The sequence below is a fragment of the Microtus pennsylvanicus genome, chromosome 6 (genome assembly GCF_037038515.1).
Source record: "Microtus pennsylvanicus isolate mMicPen1 chromosome 6, mMicPen1.hap1, whole genome shotgun sequence".
In the NCBI taxonomy this organism is placed as follows: domain Eukaryota; kingdom Metazoa; phylum Chordata; class Mammalia; order Rodentia; family Cricetidae; genus Microtus; species Microtus pennsylvanicus.
The window spans coordinates 4946818-4972043 of NC_134584.1; the positions used below are offsets into that span (position 1 = coordinate 4946818).

General features: G+C 48.6%; 2 protein-coding genes and 1 pseudogene across 4 annotated transcripts; 1 reads left to right on the forward strand and 2 right to left on the reverse strand.

The window, feature by feature from the left end:
- Positions 1-347: 347 nt before the first annotated feature.
- On the reverse strand, positions 348-4029 carry LOC142852739 (ATP synthase peripheral stalk subunit OSCP, mitochondrial pseudogene; annotated as a pseudogene).
- Positions 4030-9522: 5493 nt separating this feature from the next.
- Mrpl36 (mitochondrial ribosomal protein L36) lies at positions 9523-10773 on the reverse strand. 2 transcript variants are annotated; one of them, XM_075975713.1, is made up of 2 exons: positions 10705-10773; positions 9523-10369 (listed from the first exon to the last, which is right to left on the reverse strand). In XM_075975713.1, the coding sequence occupies exon 2, from the start codon at positions 10354-10356 to the stop codon at positions 10048-10050; it is 309 nt and encodes a 102-aa protein (XP_075831828.1). In that variant the 5' UTR covers positions 10357-10369; positions 10705-10773; the 3' UTR covers positions 9523-10047. The 2 variants fall into 2 exon arrangements, with proteins under 2 accessions (XP_075831828.1, XP_075831827.1); XM_075975712.1 differs by lacking the exon at positions 10705-10773 and adding an exon at positions 10611-10698.
- Positions 10774-13011: 2238 nt separating this feature from the next.
- Positions 13012-19928, forward strand: Ndufs6 (NADH:ubiquinone oxidoreductase subunit S6). Of its 2 annotated transcripts, none has more exons than XM_075975716.1 (4): positions 13012-13168; positions 13704-13757; positions 19354-19476; positions 19745-19928. In XM_075975716.1, exons 1-4 carry the CDS (start codon positions 13061-13063, stop codon positions 19823-19825), a joined length of 366 nt encoding a protein of 121 aa, XP_075831831.1. In that variant the 5' UTR covers positions 13012-13060; the 3' UTR covers positions 19826-19928. The 2 variants fall into 2 exon arrangements, with proteins under 2 accessions (XP_075831831.1, XP_075831830.1); XM_075975715.1 differs by having other exon boundaries at positions 13013-13168; positions 19738-19928.
- The last annotated feature ends 5298 nt before the right edge of the window (positions 19929-25226 follow it).

Genomic DNA, 25226 nt, shown 5'->3' on the forward strand with positions numbered 1-25226 from the left:
GAGTTTACAGCCATAGCCTCAGTTCTGTTCTAAAGCCAATAGATCCTAGTAGGAATAGGGCAGCCAGGGATGTGTAAGTTTGTACGACAGGGGTTATTGTTTCCTTCATGCTGAAGTGTTTGAGCTCTAGGGTCAATAATAAGACCAGAGGCTGGGGCAAGAGGTGGGGGATGGACAGCGAGTCCTGAGGAACACTGCTCTGTGGGACTGGAATGGCTGCTGCCGGGGCAATGCTCTGTGAACAGAGCCTGTTGACTTTCTATCTCGTTCTGCCCAAAGCACTGGTCAAAAGGAAGCTGCATCAGGGTGGGAGACCACACGGTTGCCAAGTATGGAGGGATGTAGGCTCATGTCATGCAGTGGTTGATTCTCCGCAGAGAAGACTGGAAGTTCCCATTGACCTTCAGGACCAAAGGGCAAAAGGGCAGGAGCCAGACCATGCCTAGCTGAGCTGACCAAGATACTGCCATGAACCATGACATTTGCATTTAATTTTCCTCAACATATGAATCACCTGCATCCCAGACTCCTTCCTGAATCAGTCAGCACAAAGTTAGGAAATGTTTGGCAGAGAATCCTGATGATAAAATAGCACCCATCTGCACAGGTTTGTGTAGAAAGAAGCAGCATGAGAAAGTCAGCCTCAAAACCCTCAAAGGCAAGGTGGCGTCATGAAATTGTTTTAAGTTCCAGGCTAGCCTATGCTACATAGCAAGTACTAGGCCAGACAAAGCTACATAGTGAGACAGTGTACAGAAATAACAACCAAACAAAATAAAACATTTGAAAGAAAACAAAAGTGTAAAGCAGTGTGGTTATGTGTGATCCCTTGGGGACTTGGCAGTATTGGAGAGCTTAGGCAGTTTGTATGAGCACTGCCATTTTGGTTAATCATGTGATCACCACCGTCTTGTTGATGTCCCATGATCACCTCCATCTTGGTGACATCATTAAGCAGAGTGGTGGCAAAGTCAGCCCGTGGTTAGGGCAGCCCCACCATAATGTGGCCCACCGTGACGACATGATATCCCATGCAATATGTGCATCTCACAGGCTAAATATCCACAGACACAGATTAGCAGCTGCTACCAATGCGTGCGTATCTCAGAAGTTCTAGGTACAGGGTGGTGAGAGGCAGGGAGAGGAAACAAAGAGAATCATGAGTCTTGTTCTTCTAAGCCATGATTAATGTGCTGGTGGAAAGCCATCCCCCATCTCCAAGTGCGTGAAGAAGAGGGAATAATCGTAGCCTTGTTCGGGGAGAAGAGAGTTCAAAAGCATCCTGTGTTTATTTTTATCTCCTAGATGATGGAGTCTGCAGGTTCTTGTGCCTCTTTGAAATGAATTATATGTGGTCACACGGATAGGAACAGAACAAGAGACCGTTTATTACAGGAGAGACACAGATGAGATTGGAGGCGTGGTAATCCTGGCCTGTGGCCTGGCACCAAAAGGGGATGTGGAAGGAAAGGAACTGTGTGACCATTTGTGGTTTCGTTTGCATAGGATTCACCTGTCCCAAAGTCATCCAATGTGTCCTTTTTCTCCCTTTGTTGAACTAAGCACAGTTAGGCTTAGGGATTCCTATCTCTCTCCAGCCAGCTTTCATATGTTAATCAGGATGATTCATTTTAATCTAAGTTACACTCAGAGACTGCACTGGGAGGGAGAGGCTTTAGGGAGATGCTAGCTGAACTGAAGCCGTAAGAGTGGATCCTGATATAACTAACCAGTGTGTTTTAGGCGTAGGCAGCACCACAAGAGTACATGTTCACAGAAAGAGAGAGCACAAGCACTCAAGACGGCCAACACTCAAGTCACAGATATCCAGCCTCACGGCAACGGGAAAGTTGATGCTGGCTGTTGAAGCTGCCAGGCTGGAGTGCTCAGTATGGCGGACCTCACACACAAGAGATGGTGACAATGACCACAACAGTGACTCTACAGGAAGCCAAAGGAGGCTTCTCTGGGAGTTAGGCTGGGAGTAGTACCATCTGGATTCCCTGTTCCTGGTCTAAACTGTGGAGAATGGAAGAATGGGCTTCCTGTATAAAAGCCCTCTGCTTGTTCCTCTCCTCTCCCAAGAGAGGGCAACTATGCATCGTACACCTGAGGCAATGATCTTGTAGCCAGGAAATCAAGTAGCCAGTGTCCCCGACTCACTGAAGACTCTGGCAAAGATATAGTGAGGAGATGGGTGGGCTGGAAAACAAGGCAGAAAGAAGCAGCTGCCTACTGGACCACAAGCTAAGTGATTCCGTGTCACAAGGTCAGCGCTAGCTGTGTTAAGGACCAGCATCTGTCCATTGCTCCTGTTCCAAGCAAACCCTTTGTCCCCAGAGTGAAGGGCGTGTGAAGGCGTAAGTCACAAACAACGCCACACCAGTTTGGAATTATGATTAATAGGGTGGTATTTATTTAAAGGGGAAAAAACTTACAGATCACCGTCCCAGCCCTCTGCGCAACCAGGAAGGGAGTCTAGTCACCACCGGTGGAGCAGGAAGTGAAGAGAGGAGAGGGAAGTGGCCGCTTTTTTAAAGGGAGAGAGACCACGCCCCAATGTGCTGGTATCTCAGCAGCTATAGGTTGGAGAAGCGAGGCATGTGTGAGCATATGTATGCCCATCTGTACTGCATGTGCATGTGTGTTCCACAAGGAGGGCAATATGTCCCCAACCTGGTCCTCTGAGCCCTGGGGGAGCTCTCTTCCCCAGGAATTAGGCTGGCTCAGTGGGGAATAACCAATTTCCTGTGTTTATTTGTTTCTTGTACAAGAAGGCTTCCGTTTGGTTCTAATGAGTAGCTTTTCCTAAAGAGAAGTCATAATAACAGCAGAAACGTAAGCAGATTCTGTAAACTTGTAATCATACGTGTCAAACACACTGTGGTATTTTTCTCTGTAAAATAGAAACGGTGAGAAGTCATGGAGAGTGGGTGCGGGAAATCGTGTTTTTCTTGACAGAAGTTAATTCTAAACTAAGTATTCCCCCGCAAGAAAGGCAGAAAAACATTTTTACATGTCTATCATTTGTCCTCAGAGGACTCAAAACAAATATGTTACTTAGTACTTGACACCAGCATTATTCCGGAGGCCTCGGGGTATGTGTTTTCTAGTTGATGGAGCTAGGGGATAAGGAAACAGCACCGCTGTTCCGCGTTAGGGGGAGCACGTCCCACAGGTTAATCGGAACCAGCAGAAGGGTCCAGAGCCATGGGTGGACAGGCAGTGGAGGGGGCCAAAGGCAGCCAATCCCACCAGGCCCAAACCAGCCACTGCTCTGGGGTATGGCAGCCGTCTCTGCCTGGGACTAGCTCCTCTGCGGCCCGCTGGGGAACTTGCAGCATTTTTCCTTTTTTTTTTTTTTTTTTTTTCGAGACAGGGTTTCTCTGTGGCTTTGGAGCCTGTCCTGGAACTAGCTCTGTAGACCAGGCTGGTCTCGAACTCACAATTCGGACAATCATGCCACCCATGATTGACGGATCAGTCTTAACCTCCAGTTTCAATATCTGCCCTTGACCCAGGAAGCTCTTCAGCAAGGTCTTTAACTCGGAGAGAACAGCTTCATCTAAAGGAGATGCTGTGGTCACCGTGCACGGCACTTCTCCACAGTGTACACTCATGATGGTGGAAAAGGCAGAGATGACCGCCTGGGTATTGCTTAGCCGTCTGTTCTCAGCAAGCACATTCATGAGGTTGGCTCTCAGTGGAGAAAACTTTTCCTTGGCTGTGATACTAGCCAGGCTTTTCGCTTTGATGGAGCGCTTGATGTAGGGGTTCAGAACCGCAAGAGACACCTTGGGGTCCTTCAGGAGTTGCCCCATCCGTAACAACTCCTTTTCCACTTGGTCCAGCTTATTCCGTTTGGAAGCAGCAGAATAAAGGGCGGTGGCATAGCGACCTTCGATGCCATAAAGCTGCACGGGGGCCTCACAAGCTAGGCAAAGGGCCTGACCGCAAACGTGCTGAAGCTCCGTACCTGCCGGGAGAGTCTGGCCGCTGCTGGCGCCGCCATCTTTCTCCGGGCGGGTGTAGGTCCTGTGGTCCAGATATTGATCAGGAGCCAAAGCCTCTTCTGTGTTCCGTTTGGGGTATCTGCCAATGCGCTTGCATGTATAGACGTACGACACATCTGCACACCCACGTAAGCATACAAACATACACATGAACACCCACCATACGTGGGTAGACACACCTGCACAATTTACAGGTGAGCTCACACTGACAACGCATACCCACAGTATGCACTGCAACACATATAGATATACAATGTATGTGTACTGTTTGCACATATCCCCCCAAACCCACTGCATGAGCAGACATGTATGTGCATGTGTCCTCATACATGTACACTACACGCACACCCCAGACACAAACACCTTTTGCTTTTGCGAACATACCATCCCATACCACAATGGCCTAATGCACAGATGTGCACGCACAGGCTGTGTTCTTCTAAACAAGGTCTGGTAGGCTACCTACAAGCTCTTCCCTTGAGGTCTGCATTTTTTCCCAGAGAAGCCTGAGAAGCCATTGTGGGTCATTGATCTGACACTGGGCTCTGGACTCCATGGTCCTGAGTGGCCTTTTACAAGCCAAAAGGGCAGTCACCAGTACTGTCTGTAAGCATGTGTGTATTACAGTACTGTTCCTGAGCAGACTTGTCCCTCTGGGCTGCGTCCACATGACCAGTTGCTGCCTATCCCCGGCTGCTAGTGGGAGGGAGGGAGGGTGAGGATTGGTAAGGCTGGGTTCCTTATCAGGAAGGGGATGTGGGGGCCCTTTAAAGCGGCCCGAGTCCAGAGGCTTGTGTTTGGTGCCTGCTCCATGGCTGACACACTCACCTATAAATAATGGCGGTGACAGGTCTCCTGTCAGCACCCGCTGATGGACGGCCCCTTCTCCTGCCATTACAGTCTTGTGACTGTGGGAAAATTAATTTAAGTGGTAGTTAATTTCTAATGAATTCCATTCAAGCGGCTAATACAGTCCCTCGGTGTTATGGTAACCTTCATGGATCAGTGCATTATGTAAATAAATTCTACTTTATGCTGGTTTATTAAAAAAAGAGAGAGTAAAGATTGGGAAGTCTGGGTTAAGTCTCACACAGTCACACAAACAACCCACGGTGGCTGGAAACTCTTTAAAGGGGAAAATACAAGCCACTCTGGAGCCTGTCCAAGAAGGAGCAGCCACAAGATGACGGGATCATCTATTTTTAGGGCTTTGCATGCACAGGCTCTTCCCCGCCTGAATCCACGTAGCTTACGTTGTGTTCCAAAGAGAGGGTTTCTACCTTAAGCACAGCAAACTTGCCTTGTACTCTAGGGAGTCTTCATTTCAATACCTAGGTTGGGGGGGGGGGTCTAGGCAAGGCGTGTCTTAGGTGCAGGTGGAAGGGGCTTGGCTTAAGTCACACTTAGAAGAGGAACAGGGCCTTGACATCTCTGTGTAATGTGTAGTGTGTGGTTTGAGGTATGTGGTGTGGTAGTAGTGTATAGTGTGTGTGTGTTGGGGGAGTACTCCTGAGGCAGTCTCGAGAAGAGGAGCACACCATCTCTCCCTAGGGACTCGCTCACTCACCCGGCTCACAGGAGACACACAGGGGGCCTGGTGGTTGGTGCACACAGAAGAGTCCAGAAACCACTCCAGCCTGAGTGTTCATTCTCACCCACAGTGAAGCCCTTCCTTGTCTTCTACTCTACTCTTTAGCTCTGCCCCCATCATTCCTGGCAGGTGTTCAGCTTCTTGGTGGTGTGTATAGCATTAAACACCTCTCTACCCTGATACTGTCCCGTCCTGCCATGATTCCTGGCTTCTCCTCACCTGGGTATGCCTCCTTCACACAGCTAGTGCTGACTCTTCTTCTTGGGGGGGTCTACGGACTGGGGTCCTGCAGCCCATAATTTTCAATATCATTCATTCAGTTTTCATCTAATACAATATTCAGACCATCCAGAGAGGGTCCTAAAATAATAGCTACCATGGTGGGTGATGGCTCATCAGCAAACTCATTCAGGGTCTTCCACATCACAGCCAGTCTTAAAAAGCCTTTCTCTGTCACTGTATAAAGAGGTTCCTAGGCTCTGGCCCTGTCTGCCTAAATAAGGAATATACAAGCCATAGCCGAGGGTTGCCAGGAACAACATACATGTGTATTGTTTAACATTGAGAAGTACGCATTTGAAACAGTGAAAGTAAGTCATAAAAAGTTTATCTTGTAATGTTATAAGTTTGCCATTTTGTATGAGGTCTCATTCATAGTTTTCTCGGGCCATGTGGCTTGCAGGCTAAGGTGAACTCCCATGGGCACTAGCATCCTGCTGATATGTCAGAGGGGCAAACGTGCTGATGGCCCTTTGGGAGCTGTGCTCGTGAAACCTGAGATCTGACTGGAGGGCACAGGAGGCATCAGTCAGTGATACTCACCTGGCTGAAGATCCCAGAGGGAGGGCCATTCTGGTCAGTGTCCAGCACTAAAGCACGATTAATAAAAACTCAGGGTCAGAAATTGGGGTTCAACCAGAAGATCCACAAAGCAAAACAGCCAGTCACTGGCTCTTTCCTCTACCTCCCTCTGAAGGGGCGACCTTGCCTCCTGGAATCTCAGAATGAGACTGTGTGTTGAGAACTGTTTCCTTCTGTTATATATTCTTCTCTAGGGCTGGGATTAAAGGCGTGCACCACTGGGATTAAAGGCATGCACCACCCGATTTCTATGGCAACTATTGTGGCTACTAAAATTAAAAGTGCATGTCGTGGCTACTGGGATTAAGGGTGTATGTCATTGTGGCTACTGGGATTAAAGGTGCATGTTGTTGTGGCAGCTGGGATTAAGGGTGTGTGCTACCATAACCTGGTCTGTAAGGCTGACCAGTGGGACTGTTTTACTCTCAGATCTTCAGGCAGTCTTTATTTATTAACATACAATTGAAATGTCGCTACACAGTACCCAGGGAAGACAGAAGATTAGAGATGGTGTCTTGGTTTGCAGGTTTTCATTTGGACATTAGCGCCTACAAGGTCTTGTCAGAACACTGTGAAGCTGTTCCAGGGAAAGGAACTAATGGAACTAACGTTTCTACCACATTTTATCCAAAGAATTCAGTGCTTTTCTGAGAAAACCAGCTGAGTAAATTAGGCTTTAAATTTTTAAATTTAGAAAAAGTATAGTATTTTAACACTTAAATTTTTCATCATGACAAAAAATAAAAAATTAACCAACCAATGAAAGGAAGGGAGGTGTGCTCCCATCAGATTCCCATCAGACTTTTATAGCATACTTGTGCCTGCCCTCAGGATGCAAAGGCTTGAGTGGCCACCTGTATTTCTGTTCAGGCCAGTGCTATTTGGTCCTAGTGGCCAGGGAATGGCCCACCGACTCTATCAGCACAACCAATGAAGCAGAAGACGGGAACTGGGGGTCCCTCAGGTCTGACAGAGTTGAGGCGGCAGACCTGACACTGGAATTCAAGTAGCCAGGACCAGCTATGTCTGGTCCCCATTCCCCACTCACCCTGGAAGTTGGTGGGGCAGCTTGAATTTTCCGCCCTGTGAGTAGCCCCTGAGAGTCACTGCCCCTGGTATGCAGTACTATCTCCAGAAGAAAGGACCACAGCTACTGCCTTGAAGATCAGACAACCTGCCTTACAAAGCCATTCCCAAAGGCTCAAAGCTGAGAACCATGAGAAATGCCCCAGAGGTGAGCAGGCATTCCCACTTCTTCCAAATGGCCATGAGTGTCTTCACATAAACAGAAATCATAATCTACCTAGGCTCTGCCTGTCGTCAGAGGCTAGGGTGAATGATTCAGGCTATTCCAAAGTTTACTTATGTCTCTTGAAAACAACTTCAACTGGAGAATTCTGGAAATAAAAGGATGACAAGTGTCCTATATCACTAACACAGTGACAGGCACACACCAAGTTGCAAGCCACATTCTTCTGACTCGGACATTATAGCTTCGAAACTTATAATTTCCCATCTTCTAGATGGGAGCTGAGGCACTCAGCACGGAATGTCACACAGACAAAATGGTGGAATTGGGCTTCACATCTTAGTTGTGCCACGACCTACTGTTGCCTTCTAAGTCCAGCAACCGGAACTAAGGTGGACCCATAGAAGTGAGCATAATGAGAAAAGGGAGTTTGGAGCCAGGCCCGTGCAGTCACTCTGGCCCATGGTCCTCTGTTGGCCGGGTGTGTAAGTGGGTTTCTGCACCTTGCCTCCTGTGCCTGGGCCCATAAGAGATTTTCTGCAGAGTTTGGGCAACCAGCAACATGGAACCTTGTGTGGATAATGAACCTGAGAAGTTGCTTCATGCTGTCATTTGAGCTAGGTCCTTCTGCTAAGCTGCTGGTTTTACTCACGACCAGCAGCTATTCCTCCTGTGTCCCCAGACTCTCCTCCAGGCTTCATGCTCACATGTACGCTCACACATGCCCTTCAAAATGCAACCAATAACAGCACATGGTTTTCCTGACTCTCTTAAAAATACATTATTGCCAGGATCCCTCTTCAAAGCCCTTGTCTGGAGGGTCCCTGCCTATACTTACCGGCTCACCAAGTATTGTAAGACCCCAGGAAAAGGCAATGGCCATCTCCTGTAACCACCCACTGAAAACATCTCGGATTTCATGACACTCCAGGAAAATGATCCAGGGTACCAGTAGCTACAGCACGAATACTAATTGTTCTTAACAAAAACCCGGAGTTGGATATTTGGGGGTGAAAGCCGAGAGATCAGAGCAGTGCAGTCAGTCACTAGAGAGACCTTTTATCTCTATCAAATCCTTAGACCCAAAGGGCGATCCTGTTCTCAGACTGCATCCTCTGACTGACTGCTTCAGAGGACATCTCCAGACTGCACTGAGCTCCTGACTCCTCCACCTTTACATCCCTCTCTCAGTCCAGCCATATCACTCCTATGTTACCTTCCTAGTTAGTGCTGGATTAAGGTGTGTGATCCCAAGTGCTGGGATTACCTTTGTATGAGCTCTGGTTCTCTTTTAGACAGTAGTCCAGGGTGGCCTTGAACTAACAGAGATCCCTCTGCCTCCGGAGTCCTGGGATTAAAGGTGTGTGCCACCACTGCCTGGCCTCTAGTGACAGCTCTGCATTGACCTTCAGGCGAGCTTTATTAAGACAAATATCACTACAAGTAGCAACGAGGTATCACTCTCTATAGGTGACGGAGGGTCCACAGCACTATACGTCAGACTCACAGGGCCACAAAGCATGCTGTGGTCTGGCATGTTAGTAGTCTACACAAGGTGAACCTGAAATTCACTGGACTAAAGAGATTTTAAACCACAAAAGGGCACAGGGCCAAAGATCTACTCCCAAAGGAGGACAAGCCCAGCCCCACTTTTTAATACTAATGAATGCAAGTTTTTTAAAACCCACTGGTGTCCTAATGCTCCCTTCAGAAGCCAGAAGTTTTATCATTTTCGTTGAGCTAAAAATGCACGAACCTCTTCTTGAAAGCATGAATTTGTTGGTATAAAGAACACTACCACTCCAGAGTTTCAGGGCAGTCACGACAAACATTTTTAATTGGTTTCTGAAAGACATCTCTATGTAAACAAGGTTTTCCTTGAGTAAAGGTTGGGATAGTTGTTACCCAACAACACCATTTATTTTTAAGCTGGGATTGCTGTGCTCCCCACAGGAGCCTCCCGGTTCAGTTGGTTTCTTAGAAGCGCTTGCATTCTGCCGCTTTTGATGACGAACACCAGGGAGGCAGAGGCAGGACGTTGTCGGCAAGTTTCAGGTCAGCCAGGGCTATGGAGCCAGATCTTGTCTCAAGAGATAGAAGTCAGCTTAGTATTCCTATTTCTTTTGTCCTTCAGCTCAACACAGTTCCAGGAACAGTAACAATCCTTTCCCATCTGCAGCTCTGGTCTGGCTAGATTTGAAGGAACTGGGCTATGATTGGGGTTAAACGGGTGAGTTCAACAAAACTCTAAGGCCCACAGATCTTCGATTACAGAACGCTTACGTTTATTTTTCTTTGATATGGCGAAACGAACTTCCTATGAACATTTGCCCTCACATTTGCCTCTGCTTATGCCTGGGGTTGGTCTTGCAGAGGACGAACCAGCGCCCACGCCTCTTCACCATGTAGCAGTCCCGGCATCGCTTCTTGAGGACACCCTTGGTCTTGAAGCCCAGCGAGGGCTGCAGGGGCAGCAGGGGGCGGGCCCAGAGAAGCGAGCGCACCTCAGCGCAGGGTCTGGCGCTTGGAAGGGTCCCCAGCAGGAACGAGGAGAAGGCCCGGGGCTTCACCGCGAGGCGACTCAAGTGCAGGAGCGGATCCATGAGCGAAGCCACCGTGCTTCTCACAAGCAGGGCAGCCATGCTGAGGCCAGACCTGTGGGGACAGAAGCGCTGTCACCGGCGGCGGCACGTCTGCCTATCCCTGTGCCCTCCCTTGTGGGGTTACTTGCAGTCAGAGGTCAGACAGAGCTCACTTGCCAGGCTTGCACGCCTGGCTCCGCGTCCCCATGTGCCCTTCCTGCGCGCTCCCGGGAAGCCACCAGGCCCCCCCCACTCGCACTCCCGGCAAGCCACCAGGGCCCCCCCGCTCGCACTCCCGGCCATCAGCCACTCGCCTCTGCCTGCCGCCCACGGAACGCAGACCCAATCCTGGGAACGGGTGCCACCCGCCACGATCTCCTGACTACACGGTCTCGGGCGCCCGCTTACCCAAAGCTTCCGCGTCTGCGCGGTAGGGCGGGACGCCACGGTCAAGAGGATGGCGTGGAGTCACGTGGAATCACACGCCCGTTGGAACGGAAGACCCAGGCGCAGGCTTCCGGAGTTACAGCCCTAGCTCTCTTCTCTGGTCCTGACCCAGGGTCTTGTAGCTAGCACTCCCCTGGAGTTGCTGGAACCACTGTGGATTGGGAAGACTGGTGCCCACGAGAAGACAAAAACTAAGTGCAAAATGCAGACTTAGACTGAAAAGGAAACTGCCAGCTGTGAAAAAAAAATATATAATGTATAATATATAAATACATTTCTTATATATTATACATTTATATTTATAACATAAATATATTTACATATTTATTATAAATATACATAAGTGTATATCTATAAATATATAATTTTCACATACACATGTATATATTTGACAAAATGTACAGGTTTACACGTTTCCACTAAGTGACATGCAGGCACACATGGGAAAAGGCCAGGAGAGCAGAAACAGACACTCCTCTAGCTAGTAAGTAAAGTCCTCCATGCCCCCAAACTATGAAAAAGCTTCAAGTGCAGAAAGAGTTTAACCGTAAACTCTCACACCTCCACTGGCTTCCAGGTAACTCTCTTCTATACCGGATTTCAGGTGGTTCATAAACCCACCCATCGTATTTTTATGTGGGTTACCCTCAGATCACACAAAGTTCGCTCAGCCCATCTCCGTACCTGGTCATGGGAATGCCTTGACCCCAGAGTTCTGTGATTTAAAAATAATGTGGATCACAAAGATGGTTTGGGAGTCAAAACTGCTTGCCATAGAACTTGAAAGCCTAAGGTCAATCCCCAGAACCCATGTGGAAGAAGAGACTGACATGTGTTCTGTGGCACACGCATGTGTGTGAGCCCATGTGTGTATGAACACACAGAATAAGACATTTTAAAAAGAGACAAATCGGGGCTGGGGAGATGGCTTAGACTGCTTCTCAGCCTTCCTAACGCTGCAATTCTTTAATACAGTTCCTTACGTTGTGACGACCCCCCAACCACGATTATTTTATTTTCGTTGCTACATCATAACTATAATTTTGCTACAGTCATGAAATGAAATGCAAATATCTGATAGGCAGGATATATGATATACAGCCCCATTGTAAATATTGCTTGACCGCAAAGGGGTGCACCCACAGGTTGAGAACCTATGGCTTAGCGGTTTAAGATCGTTTGTTTGCTCTGGCAGAAGACCATCATTCTGTTCCCAGAACCCACACAGCGGCTCAAACCATCTGTAACTCCACTTTCAGGAGATCCTGAGCCTTCTTTCTGGTACCAGGCACCCACACACATGGCCAGACATAGATACACACACTCAGACACGTACAATAAAAGGAAATAAATCCTTTAAAAAGAGGGAGAAAGACGAATCTGCAGAACGGGGCATGGTGACGTAAGCCTGAAATACCAGCAGTCTGAAGTCTAAGGCAGGAAGGTGGTGAGCACTAGGCTAGCCTGGGTTACAGAGCTTAAGGCTAGCCTGGGTTACATAGCTTAAGGCTAGCCTGGGTAATTCAGGTCCACATTTGTTGGGGCAACTTTCAGGTTTGTAAGGCGCGCGCGTGCGTGCGTGCGTGCGTGCGTGCGTGCGTGCGTGTGTGTGTGTGTGTGTGTGTGTGTGTGTGTGTGTGTGTCCTGTGTCTTTCTGCCCTTTCTGGTCATCTTCACTTGTTTTAGACTCACTAAGCACAGAAAGAGCCAGGTCATCAGTCTCCAACCCTGGCTGAGGAATCCCAAGCTCATACTAATTTCTGACACTTTCTTGGAATTAGTGGCCCACCCCTGCTCTGCGTCTGGGGTCTCCCTCCATCCTGTCCACATCCGAGCAAAGTTGCTCACTCTGAGGTCTGACAGTGTATGACGTTCTGGCTCAGATTCACGTGAGACAGGGGAGCCAACACGCTCTCCAAAGTTACAGAGGGCGTTTTGCATCTGATCTCTCTACTTGGAGCTTTTCAAGGCTGGTTTTCCAAGCTGGGTAAAATCGCTTGCAGTCTAACTGGAAACTTTATTTATTAGCTCCGTGCTGCAAAAAATGCTCAGAAGGCTCCCTTTCCAGTCCCAACACACAAGACCAGGAAAGCTGAGTGCATGTCCTGTGTCTTCTGCTGAACAATCTATTTATTCAATAAATAACATTGAAATGTTGCATTTGCTCCATCGCCATAAAAGCGCAGGAGCAGAATCCGCCGGCCTAGGGACTCCACTTCACCACAGGGCGAAATAAGTTCCTCCAGCGCAGTCCCGCTAGCCTGTGCGCCTGCGTAGGCGCTTCGTACGCCGCGCGGGGTCAGAGGTCACCGGGAAGATGGCGGCGGCGTTGACCTTCCGTCGGCTGCTGGCTCTCCCCAGGGCTGCGCGGGGTTTCGGGGTGCGAGTGTCGTCGAGCGGGGAGAAGATCACGCACACCGGCCAGGTAACGGCCGCCGCCGCCGCGCCTGGAGCCCGAGACTGACGGTGGCGGGGCGCCTAGCAAGGTGTGCTTCTACTAGGCGCGCGCGCAGCCCTTGCTGGGCTCACCTTGGGGTGCAGCCCGCAGCCCCGCTCTGACTGCAGCTGTGACCCCCGGCCGGGAGTCGGTGTTCACTCGTTCTTTGAGTCGTATCTTTGTATTGAGGTCCACGTTTTAGCAACAGGGTATAAAGCAACCCTAGCGCTCAATATAATGGCGAACAAACAATCAGGAGGAGGCGGCGGAAAGGAGCACTGTCTCCTGAAATGTCGCCTTTTGGAGTAGGCTGTCTGAAGGCAGGGGCTTGTCTTCAGTGTGCACTCCTGGCCGTCATTCCCGCGGGGATTCCTTCAGTACAAATACGCTGCCTCTTGGTGGGTCTTCTCATCAAAGGCTATAGGCCACAGGGAACATTGTCCTGTAGTGTTTGGGATCAATATTAAGTGACGTCACTCAGAATTCAATTGTAAAAGTAATAGATTTTTTTTCCCTTTTACAGGTTTATGATGAAAAAGACTACAGGAGGATTCGGTTTGTAGATCGTCAGAAAGAAGTAAGTGAAGCGAATTCTGCACCTGTCTGGGGGTGGGCTGTAATGAAAACACAGGCGCAGTGACGGTACACATATAAATACCTTCAAACACTATATAAGAAACAAGTGGTTTTCGCGTTTGTACTTGGACCCATCTTTGAAGTGGCTCATGTCTAAGCAAATATTCTCAAATCTGAAGTATTGACTGGTCCCAGGCTTCTCGTGGAGCTGGTATTTAGTGTGTGCCAGATCCTAAGCATCATAGAGACCCAGGGCCCTAAATGTAAATTGTGTAAACTCCCCGCCCCCCTCAGAATGCACAGCATCCTGTGACAGTAGTTCAGGTGTCCGAAGCGTCATCTTGTTTTCAGTCTGGTACCTGTCCTGGTGGTTCTATTGCTGTGACAAAACACCATGACCCAAAGCAGCTTGGGGAGGAAAGGGTTCATTTCACTCTGTAACTCTCAGATCACATTCCTGAGGGAAGTCAGGGTAGGAGCTGAAAGAAACCATGGAGGAATGCTGCCTACTGGCTTGGTATGCTCAGCCTGTTTTCTTTGGGCACCCAGGACCACCAGTCAGTCTAGAGGTGGCACTGCTCACAGTGAGCTGGGCCCTTCCATATCAGTCATCAAGAAAATGCCTCCACAGACCTGCCTGCAGGCCAGTCCTATCAGGGCGTTTTCTCGATTGAGTCGTTCTTCACAGATGACCCAAACATATGTCAAGTTGACGTAAAACTAGCCGGCACAGGACCTCTTACATTAAAAGAAGCCACACCATTAAAATTTACTGTTCTGATGACTTATTGAGGTAATACTTTTTATAGTTTTCATCAAATAGACCGTGCTATGTTCTCCCAGAATAACTTGGGTAGGTTCAGTTCCCCACACAGGGAAAGGTCATTTAGTTCGTACCAGTATGACTGCTGCTAGGGTTGGCTGTATCTGGATTTTTGTGTGAGGATTGTGGGTAACAGGATGCTGGGCGGTTAGACCAGATCTATAAGAAGGGTAGGAAGCGCTCAGGAGAATCCTGGCTGGCATGACAAAGGACCAGGGTCTAGGTCTGTGATGCGTGGTCATCCTGAGAGGATGCTGCATCTGTACCACCTGTCCTTGTCCTGTAAGAAAGGCCAGAAGTCAGGTCCAGTGAGCTGGGGCAGGTGTACCTTGCAATCCCTGAATGAAGAGGAGGCAGAGCACTTGGTTATGTGATTGTCAGGCACGTGCTGAGGATAGATAATTCTGTGCTCCACAGTTGAGGACTTTTGGGTGTTACTGGTGTCATATTCTGGGCTACCAGGCTGGTGTGCTTCTCCCTCCGGAGCTCAGCTCTTCACCTCTGGGTCTGGTGGCCACCCAGTGGTCACAGACAAGGACAGCACGGAAAGTGCCATGGAGCCCTTGCTTCACTTAACTGCCTCTGCCTCACCCTTGGAAAGTGGTGTCACTTGCAGTTTGAAACTAAGCAGTTGGGTGGAGTATAGGACACCTGGAGATGGGGTCTGCTGTGCTCAGGTACGTGCTGATTTTCTGTTGTCAAGGTTGAGAAGCAGACTTCGTAAGGGACATACTCTCCTCTGAGTTTAGAAGGCTGTAACCTATCATAAATTCTGGTTATAAGTCAGGATTTCAGAGGTATTGGTTATAAATTCATAACCCCCACCTGGGGCCAATGGTTGCAGCTTTTCTCCAAGGCAACGGGAAGTTTCAGCAGCCCAGGACCAAGGTGGATGTTGTATATATAAGATGGAGGCTGCCGTAGGCACTACTCCAGGTATGCCTGTGGTTTACAGGCCGCACACATGTGTACATACATTGTCTGAATCATAATTGAACAATCTTTGAGTTTATTTTACACTGACACCTTCTCTCCATGGAGCCTACATCTCACAGCCTGGGATAGTCACCTGGGTCACTGCTTCAGTGGTGCATCAATCTAGATGTATTTCATAGTATCCTGCTTTATCTTTGATAATTCGGTCTTGGTTTGAAATAAAGGAATGTATTTTCTGTAGGAAACCAGATCGTAGACAAATGAACCTTGGCTAGGCCAGCTGGCCATCGAGAAGAAAAGAAATGGTGGCTCTTGAGTTTTAACTCACCCTGTGTAAAGGACACACTTCACAGTGTTGGACGGTCGAGGCACCGTGACAAGCCCTTGACAGTTCTCCCGGGGCCTGAAGCGGGCAGGGCCTGGTTGAACACAGTGCAGATTTGGCATGTGGTTGGAGTGCTTACGACCGGGCTCTTTGTATTCCTGCCTTGAACCAAGTTCTAAGAAGCAGATGTTAATCCTGGGAGGTCAGGGTGCCCTGGAGTGGTGATTAAATGACAGGAGGGCAGGCACTTGTCAGTCACCAGCGTGGAGGTGTCAGCTGTCCTTCCCAGCTGACGGCCAGGCTTCGCAACTGCCTTGATGAATTCCTGAGCGTTTGTTAGTGCAGCCTTTGTGACATGCTGTTACCTCACAGACTCAGGACTTACACCACGGGGCTCCATTCGAATGGTCGCTGCTTTTCCCACACGGGGTGCACGGGGTACGTAGAACAGACAGCTTTCCCTAGCTGTTCTAGGTGCTGGTGTCAAGGAGCTGCCTAACTGTCAGAGGGACTGATCACAGTGGAGTGTGCTCATGGGGAACTTTCTTCCTGTGTTCATGGACAACTGTATATGGGAACCTTGGAATCACTGCTGGAGAAGATGTCTGATATCTTTTTGCTGCAGCGTGCCACCATTTCCAGTGTCTTCCATAGTGTTTACAGAGCTGAACCTCAAAGTAGAGACTTACCAAGGAGTAATCTATAATCCATAATGTGCCCTCAGGATATCCAGCCTTTTCCAGACATGCCTGTTTCTGAGTGTGGGTTTCAGGCATCTGAGGAGAGGAGCCAGCATCCTGTTTCTATAGCAGTGGTGTCTCCCCTGCACTCCTTTCTGAGTCAGATTTGGAGACCTCACACCAAGCTTCACACTCCCCCATTCCCTGTCTATACCCCAGGGAGTGCAGGGACCGAACAGCCTCCGGTTCAGGAAGTGAATGGCTTTCTTGGTGGACCTTAAGGCTGTTCTGCTGAGGTTCAAGATGGGAGATGCTGGGTGGCACATTTAGGAAGCTGAGTCGTGGCACAGACCTTCCATGCTCATAGCCAAAATCGCTTCAGAAGTGGCTGATCACCCTCCATGGCTTCAAAAAACTGCTGAAGAAGGGAGGACAGAATCCTGCTCGTGGGCCTCGTGTGCTTAGAGGTCATGTGTACACAGTCAGAACAGATTGCAGCCCTCAGATATTGTGTAGTTTTCTGTGTGCATGTATAGATAGTGGGGCTCCAGGGTGCAGTTTGGAATATTACCACCCTAGATGTTGGGGCTCCAGGGTGCAGCTTTGGAGTATTGCCACCCTACATGTTGGGGTTCTAGGGTGTAGTTTTGGAGTATTACCACCCTAGATATTGGGGCTCCCGGCTGCAGTTGGGAATATTACCACCCTAGATGTTGGGGTTCTAGTGTGCACTTTTGGAGTGTTACCACCCTAGATGTTGGGGTTCTGGGGTGCAGTTTTGGAGTATTGCCACCCTATATGTTGGGGTTCTGGGGTGCAGTTTTGGAGTATTACCACCCTACATGTTGGGGTTCTAGGGTGCAGTTGTGGAGTATTACCACTCTACATGTTGGGGTTCTAGGGTGTAGTTTTGGAGTATTGCCACCCTATATGTTGGGGTTCTGGGGTGCAGTTTTGGAGTATTACCACCCTAGATGTTGGGGTTCTGGGGTGCAGCTTTGAAGTATTGCCACCCTACATGTTGGGGTTCTAGGGTGCAGTTGTGGAGTATTACCACTCTACATGTTGGGGTTCTAGGGTGCTGTTTTGGAGTACTGCCACCTCTTCTCTGTCTGAAAGTGAGCTGTGAGGCAGTCTGATATAGCCATAGCACTGCCAGTCTCTGGGCTTTGCCCCTATGGGTTCGATGCTTGGATGTTTGAGTCATTTTGAACCATAAGGAAGCAGTGAAGTGGGCAGGAATAGTGTAATGGTTCCCTCTCCCCATTTGCTGGGCTTCCCCTGTCCTCAGTGGTGAGCCGAGGTAATGTTGAGACACACAGAATGGCCTTGCTCTGTTCTGTCAGCATGTGGTCCCACTATCCAGGTAGTCTGGAAACAAGTATTGAATATGATGTTAATTGTTCTAAATTTGCCAGAACATGTAAGTCTTAGAACATCCTGATCTTCAGCACATGATCATGACAACAGAATCACACGTAGAAATGACAGTAAATCCTTTAACTGATATGCTCAGGTGTGTTAGGTCCTGTATCAGTCGTGAGGGGACAGTTCTAGGACACCCCAGGACTGAGCAGGTAAGTGATGTTTCTGAATGGTGGCCAGCTTCATAGAGGATAGGCATGGTTCCAGTCTGTTTGTGCCCAGTACACAGGAACCGTCTCCGGGAAATACATGCTGTGGACATGCAGGCGCACTGGAAATACACTAGTTACAGGGAATTTTTCAAGTGGGCAGAAGTAAGCTCTTGCTGAAAGTGCACAGCATGATCAGGAAGTGGCCACTTGGTTCTGCCCTGGTAGTCAGCTTGGTCGGTGTCCACTAGTGAGTAGAAGTCCTAGCTGGTAAGAGACACTAGTCACGTCAGTCACTACTCAGTAATCGACCTGGTCGAGAGTGACCAGAGGGCAGGGTAATGAGTTGATGAAGGACATCGTAAGCGTCATTAGTGACAGTGCCTCTGACCCCTGCTCATAAACTGACCTCAGAAGAGTAGGACCCGGTTAAACCACTGTCCATAAAGGAGTGACGTGTTCATAGAACACCAGGCCCTGCTCTTTCGTGGGTGGATTCTCTGGGGCCCTCTGGTCTCCAGTGGTCCAGTACTGTTGATTTGTTTATGAATAGTGAGCATGGTGAAAAACTTCGGATGTTCACCTTGTGAACACAGACAAACTATGTTGGGGGGACATCTGGAATTGACAGACATGGAGCTGCAGAAGGGCACATGACCCCAGCAGTGAGTGACTGAGAATCAAACTCAAGAAAACTCTAGTTACATAGAGAAACAGGGTGAGGAGGCGCACAGGGACATAGTCCCCAGCATAGAGCCACCATAGCCTCATACATCCCTGGGCCTGGGGAAACAGTGGTATGGGATGGGGCTTCTGTCTTCTGGACAAGCCTGTGGTGCTGTTACACCGTGTTTCATGTGGGAGACAGATGATACAGTATTGTTACTTGAAGTCACATTCTTAGGAAATGCACATGACACGGCCCAGGCCGTGTGACCATCTGAACTCTGTTGGGTTTGGGAGAAGTGTGGATGCCTGTCGGGAGAAAGGATAAGAGACAAAGCAGGTGACACAGAACGACCCCAAGTCTCAGCAGTTCCTGAATCCAAGGGGGAATTGACCGTGTTCCAAGTCTGAAGTTTAGGATTATCTTCCATTACAAGAGTGCATGGTATGTACCTACCTGTGTTTAGTTTAAAGGACCATAGTGCTCATTTTGAGTGACATTCTATTGACTTTGTGGATTTGGATTTGGATACACATAACTTGTATGAAATTATGAAGATCTTGTTTGTGTTTCTCCCCTCTCCTCATCTCAGGTGAATGAGAACTTTGCCATCGATTTGATAGCAGAGCAGCCTGTGAATGAGGTGGACCATCGGATCATAGCCTGCGATGGCGGTGGTGGTGCCCTGGGCCACCCCAAAGTGTACATAAATTTGGTATGGAGCTAAGCAGCCTGCTGTTTCTTGATGCTCACCTTCCCTCCCATCCACCTGCCCTGGCTCTCCGAGTGTCCTCACCATGCATGGGGTGAGCCCAGATAACAGCCACAGCCCGAGGTTCAGTCTCTGCCTCGTGTTTGCACAGGCATTTCTGGTTGACACTGTACTTCAAGTTCAGCCTGGCCTTCAGTGTGCTGTCTAATTGGGATTTGAGGTAAAATATAAAAGTATGAGATAATTCCTTTTGAATCTTTTCAGGACAAAGAAACAAAAACGGGGACATGTGGTTACTGTGGCCTGCAGTTCAAGCAGCACCATCATTAGTGTGGCTGACCTGGTCCTCTGACACCGGTGCAATACCTGTCTCCACGTGAGGTGTTTAGGTGTGACGTCACTGCTCTGTGAACGGTGTCCCTTCTTATGAATAAAAGATGCTACCATCATGGACAGTGAGGTGTTTGTTTCTTTCACAGTGAGAGCTCATGTAGCAAACCAGGGCAGGAGCAGCTTCGCTTCTGGAGCGGCTACCCCTCTAGTGCTGGCTGCTGCATGTGGGTACCAGGCACTTCCTCAATTCTTCTCATGTGGGCTGACCAGAGAAATGGCCAAGTGAAGGAGCAGTGAGAGGAGAGAATCACTTCCGCCTTGTATGCCTCCACCATGTGACCAAGTCTGGGTGGCCTCAGTCTCTGGCAGAGCTGTACCCTCACCTCAGGTCAGGGTCCTCCCTCTCATCCTTCCCCCAGCAGAGCGGCTTCAGACCCTGTTGGAAGGCATTTACGGTTACAGGCCCAGTGAAAGGTGTGCTGCATAATTAACCCAGGGTTCTGATGCAGCAGTATGGCACCAATAACAGCAGCTGGCTGGAAAGGCGTTCACAAGGATGTGGTCGCTCCCGAGGGAGGAGGTGGGGGGCCCCAGAAAAATGTTTGCACTGGTCGAGGTTCTTTTGCTCTGCCTGAACCCTAATCATTTAGTCCAGGAAAAGCTTTGCAGTGTCGGCTGTCCTGTTCCTTTGGGTGCCAAGGCCACTAGAGGTCAAGGGCCGGCATCCCCACTAGTAGGTTTTTAAATATTCCCTGCCATGTCCATGGAATGTGCTGTTTTGAGACTATCATGGTCATACACACAGACTGAGGTCTGTGAACTGATTGTATGAGCACCCTAGGGCAACCCACATAATCCCAAAGTTTGGTCAGTGAGAGGGCTTGCTGAGACTACATGCCAGCTCCTAGCCAACACACAGGCAGGGTGTTAGAGTGAGCATGTGTGCAAAGAATGAATGTCCTCCCTCAGAACAGGAACTTCTGACTCAGGCAGTTTGACTCCAAGTCGCTGGAATCTGAAAGCGGTGGCCAGCAGCTGTTCTCACATCTGATAGATCAGACTTCAGGGTTACTAGACAGAGGAAAATGTCCTCACACGTGTGGGACCAGTGGCTCAAGCCCGAGATGACACATCAGAACTTTACTTCTTTTCAAGACAGAAAAGTCACATGCAAGCTGGAGGAAATGTTGGAAGCTCACATGGCAAAACCAGTTTCTGGTCTTGCATGACATCAGTTGACATGAAAGGTTAGCATGAGGGAAGTAGTGAAGGCACAGAGAAAAACAGACCAGCGGTGTGAGAAGACATGGATCCCGTCTCTGTAGCGAACTGGCATCAGACTGCATTGTGAGTTATATACCTGAATGGGCAGAAGGTTTTAATTTGGAATTTATCTTGAGTTATGATGGCTAAGTATGAAGACTTACATAAAAGGCTATTTGTGGAGGACTATTGACAATGGGCCAATCATATAAAACTGTCCTGATTAGATTCCTTTGCTAATTCAATGACACAAAGGCATATAAACAGTACAGTTGGTTAGAATGTGTGCACAAATGAGTGTTCAGAAAAAAGCTTTGCATCCTCGTGGGCCATGTATGCTTTCATTTACAGATATTTTTTATTAGGATGGTGGCTAGAAAATTCTGGGAGTGAAGTTTTGACTGTCTTTTGTATACTTTTTGAAATTTTGATAGTATACATGTCAAATGAAAATACTGTTCCAATGAAAAGATTTACACAGAAAAATATTACTAAAAGTTTTAGAGAAGAGAAAAATCCCCATGTTCCGTCCGCATACTGGTGTCAGTTCGCTGTGTCCATACTGTGGTCCATGGTGATGAGAGAAGTGGCTGCAGCTTCTGGTGAACCTCTCGTAGACTTCTGCATCCCGCCGTGCCCTGCTGCAGTCACCAAGTGAGGCTTAGCCCTGGAGTATTTGAGTCGTCTGCTGTCCTCTTGAGATTGGCAGTAATTGCACTTGAATGCATGTATCTGCTTGTGTTCAACCATCACCGCCAGCTACAAAATACCCCCAATACTGGAGGAACTACATAGATGTGGCTAGCAATACTGAATTTTAAAACCATAGCAGATTCTTTAAATAAAGTGAAACTGTATCCCACTGAGTCATGGTTTTTTTTTATTGCTTGAGACTTTCATACATGCATCCCACGTGTTGTGATTATCTACCCTCAAGTTTTTCTCTCATTTCCTTCTAATTTTCCCTCCCGACTTTATGTACTCTTTTTAAACCCACTGAGCCCATTTAGAGCTGCCTGTGTGTGTGTGGGTGTGGGACCACCTGCTGGAATGTGGAGAGCTTCTCCGAGGCCATATCCCTGAAGAAAACTGTCTCTCCTCCATCAATTCCTAGCAGCTCCTTGACTGCGGTGGGGAGTGGGGCTCTGTGACAACCTCCCCCATCCACGCTGATCTGGTGTGGGCCTTGGGTATGTAGTCACCGCCGTGATGAGGTCATGTGTGCAATCATCCCACCCCATCTGGAAAACTATTTCACTAAAGTTGCCCCCAACCTCTGACTCTTAGAATCTTCCTGAGCCCTCTCCCTTGAGGATCTCTGAGGTGAGAAGTGTGATGTAGCCGTCCCATGTAGGACTGAGACTCCTGAAGTCTCTTGTGCTCTGCATACTGACAGTTGTGGGTCTCAGTGTTGATTGCCGTCCACTGCAAACAGTAGCTTCTGTAATGAGGGTTGAGAGATGTACTAATCTATGGGTATAAAGATAAGAACTTGGGAGTAATTCAATACTATGCCAGTTTATCAGAAGAAGAAGAAAAGTAGGGTTTCTCCTATGGTCTATGACCTACTCAACCTCAGGTTCTTGGCCCAGTTAATGGAGCCAGGCATGAGTTCCTTACCGTGTAGTGGACCTTAAATCCAACCAGAAAGTAGTTGATTGCTCCCATAACGCTGTGCCGCTAGTGTACCAGGGGCATCACCTGCCCAGTCACAGGATTTACGGGATTCACAGGTGGATACGATTCTTGATTACTTTCTCCCCTGGCAGTGTGCCTAGCACCTTTTAGCACCATGGAAGCTATCGAGTAGGGATGAAGCTTCCGGGTGAGTACCAGCTTGATTTCTGTGCGCTGTTGACTCAAGTATGTGGTGTCTTCAGCAGCAGGGTCTTTCTTACCATCAAGTTCTGTAGAATCATCAAGAGCAGTGGTAATAACCTGTAATATTTGCAAATTGTTATAAGACCCCGTGGACAAGAACTTGAAAGGAGGTGATCCATACCTGACAGTAGGGTTTTTATTTGTTATCTACAGTGTCTGGAAGAGGTATCTCCATCTCACATTATGAGGTAATTCCATTCGAACTCTCTCGGTTGTGTGTGTGTGTGTGTGTGTGGGTATATGTGCGTTTAGGAAGCTTATACAGTCTTTAAGTATTAATTTTTCTTTCTTACATTCTATTCTCTACTCTGGTGTCTTAGTCAGTGTTTTATTGCTGTGTAACAGTCCTGGCTGTCCTGGAACTTGCTCTGTAGACCTGGCTGACCTCAAGGCCACAGAGGTCTGCCTACCTCTGCCTCCTGAGTGCTGGGATCAAAGGCGTGCACCACCACTGCCTGGCGGCAACTCCTATAAAAGAGCATTTAATTAGGAGTTGCTTACAGTTTTAGTCTATTGTTGTGGCGGGGAGCATGGCAGCACACAGGCAGATGTGCCAGAGGAGAAGTGACTGAGCATTCTACTTCCAGTTCCTTGGGCAGCAGGAAGAGAGACTCTGGGAACGGCTTGGACTTTTGAAACTGCAAAGCCCGTCCATCCCCAGTGACACTTCCTCCAGTAAGACCACATCCACTCCAACAAGCCACACCTCATCTCTCTCAAGCAGTGCCGCTCTCTGATTCGAATGTGTGAGGCTATGGTGCCCAATCCTATTCAAACCACCATACCTGGCCTCCAACCCCCTACCCCACTTAGGGATTCCTCCTCCATTATTCCCCACCTCACACCACCTGTGTTCTATCCCTCATCCCTTGAAATCTTGCCTCATCCCCTACAGGGCCCCTTACAGTTTTCTTGGCTCCTATGGGTACTCCACTTTAAACACATATGTGTAGATTTGAAGCTAGCATCCACATATGTCTGCATTACCTCACCCGGGATGATTGTTTTTAGCACCATCCATTTACCTGTGAATTTTATAATTTCATTTTTTCTTTACAGCTGAGTAAAATCTCATTATGCAAATGCATCACTTTCTCATTATCCATTCATCAATCGAAGGACACATAGGCTGTTTCCATTTCCAGGCTTTTGTGAGTAGAGCAGCAGTGAACATGGGTGAGGAGGTATCTGTAGTAGGATAGAGTCCTTCGGGAATATGCCCAAGAGTGATACACGAGGATCATATGGGAGATCTATTTCTAGCTTTTTGAGGAACTTCCATACTGATTTCCATAGTGGCTGCACCAGTTTGTACCAGCAGTGAATAAGTATTTATCTTTCCCTGTACTCACGCCAGCATTTCCTGGCATTTTTTAAACCCTAGCCAATCTAAGGGGGTATTAATTTACCCTAAGCATCAGTACTACATGTCGGGCAAGGCAAGGCAAAGCAAAGCTTGAGTCTTCCAGAGTGGGCTGCTGACTTTTCACCTCCTGTCAGGACCCAGCCTGTACCCAGGTGGCAGGACTTCCGAGGTGGAAGAAGGGTATGGAAGTGGCCTTCATGTTAGAAGCCATTCTTGGTTGGTTACCAAGCAGAGCTTCTCATCTGGCACAACATCAACAGGCTGGTAGCAAGCAGGACACTTTTGGTGAATTGGTTCTTCCTAGAAAGGGGGCGCAGGCCAAGGCACACTCAGACTACTCGTTCGCCCACAGCAGGGTTGGGAAGGGGCAGGGTCAGCAAGGCCACGTTGGGCTGCATCTGTGTGGCTGTTCATAACTCCTGGGGTATCTGCACACATCTACATAACCTCACCTGAACCCATGCCCGAGAGCAACAGGCACAGTTGTGAGGCTCCACCATGTCCAGATGCCAGCCTCGCCCTGGGAACTGGGCTCCGATACTCCAGGGGTCACCCAGCCTCATGTCTATCCTGGGGCTGGAATGGATAAACAGGGTGAATCCCTCCGTGAGTAGTGACAGTACCCTGGGATCTTGCAAGACAGTTAGTAGTTGGCCAAGAGCCCCACCTGACCTTGCCTGATGGCATGACAGTCCCTACCCCAGCTCATGCACTGCCCAGGGCTCCCAACTATGTGTGCTTCCCAGCCTGCCAGGATGGGCATGAACATCCTGGAAGTTATTCAGAGATGAAGCTGAGGCACTAGGAAAGGAAGAAGGAAGGAAGAGAGGAGGCCAGGACTCAGGGGAGTGATCCCCTGTTAACACTGGAACTGGAGAAGTTGGGAGCTCTGTGAGGCTCCCAGTGGCCT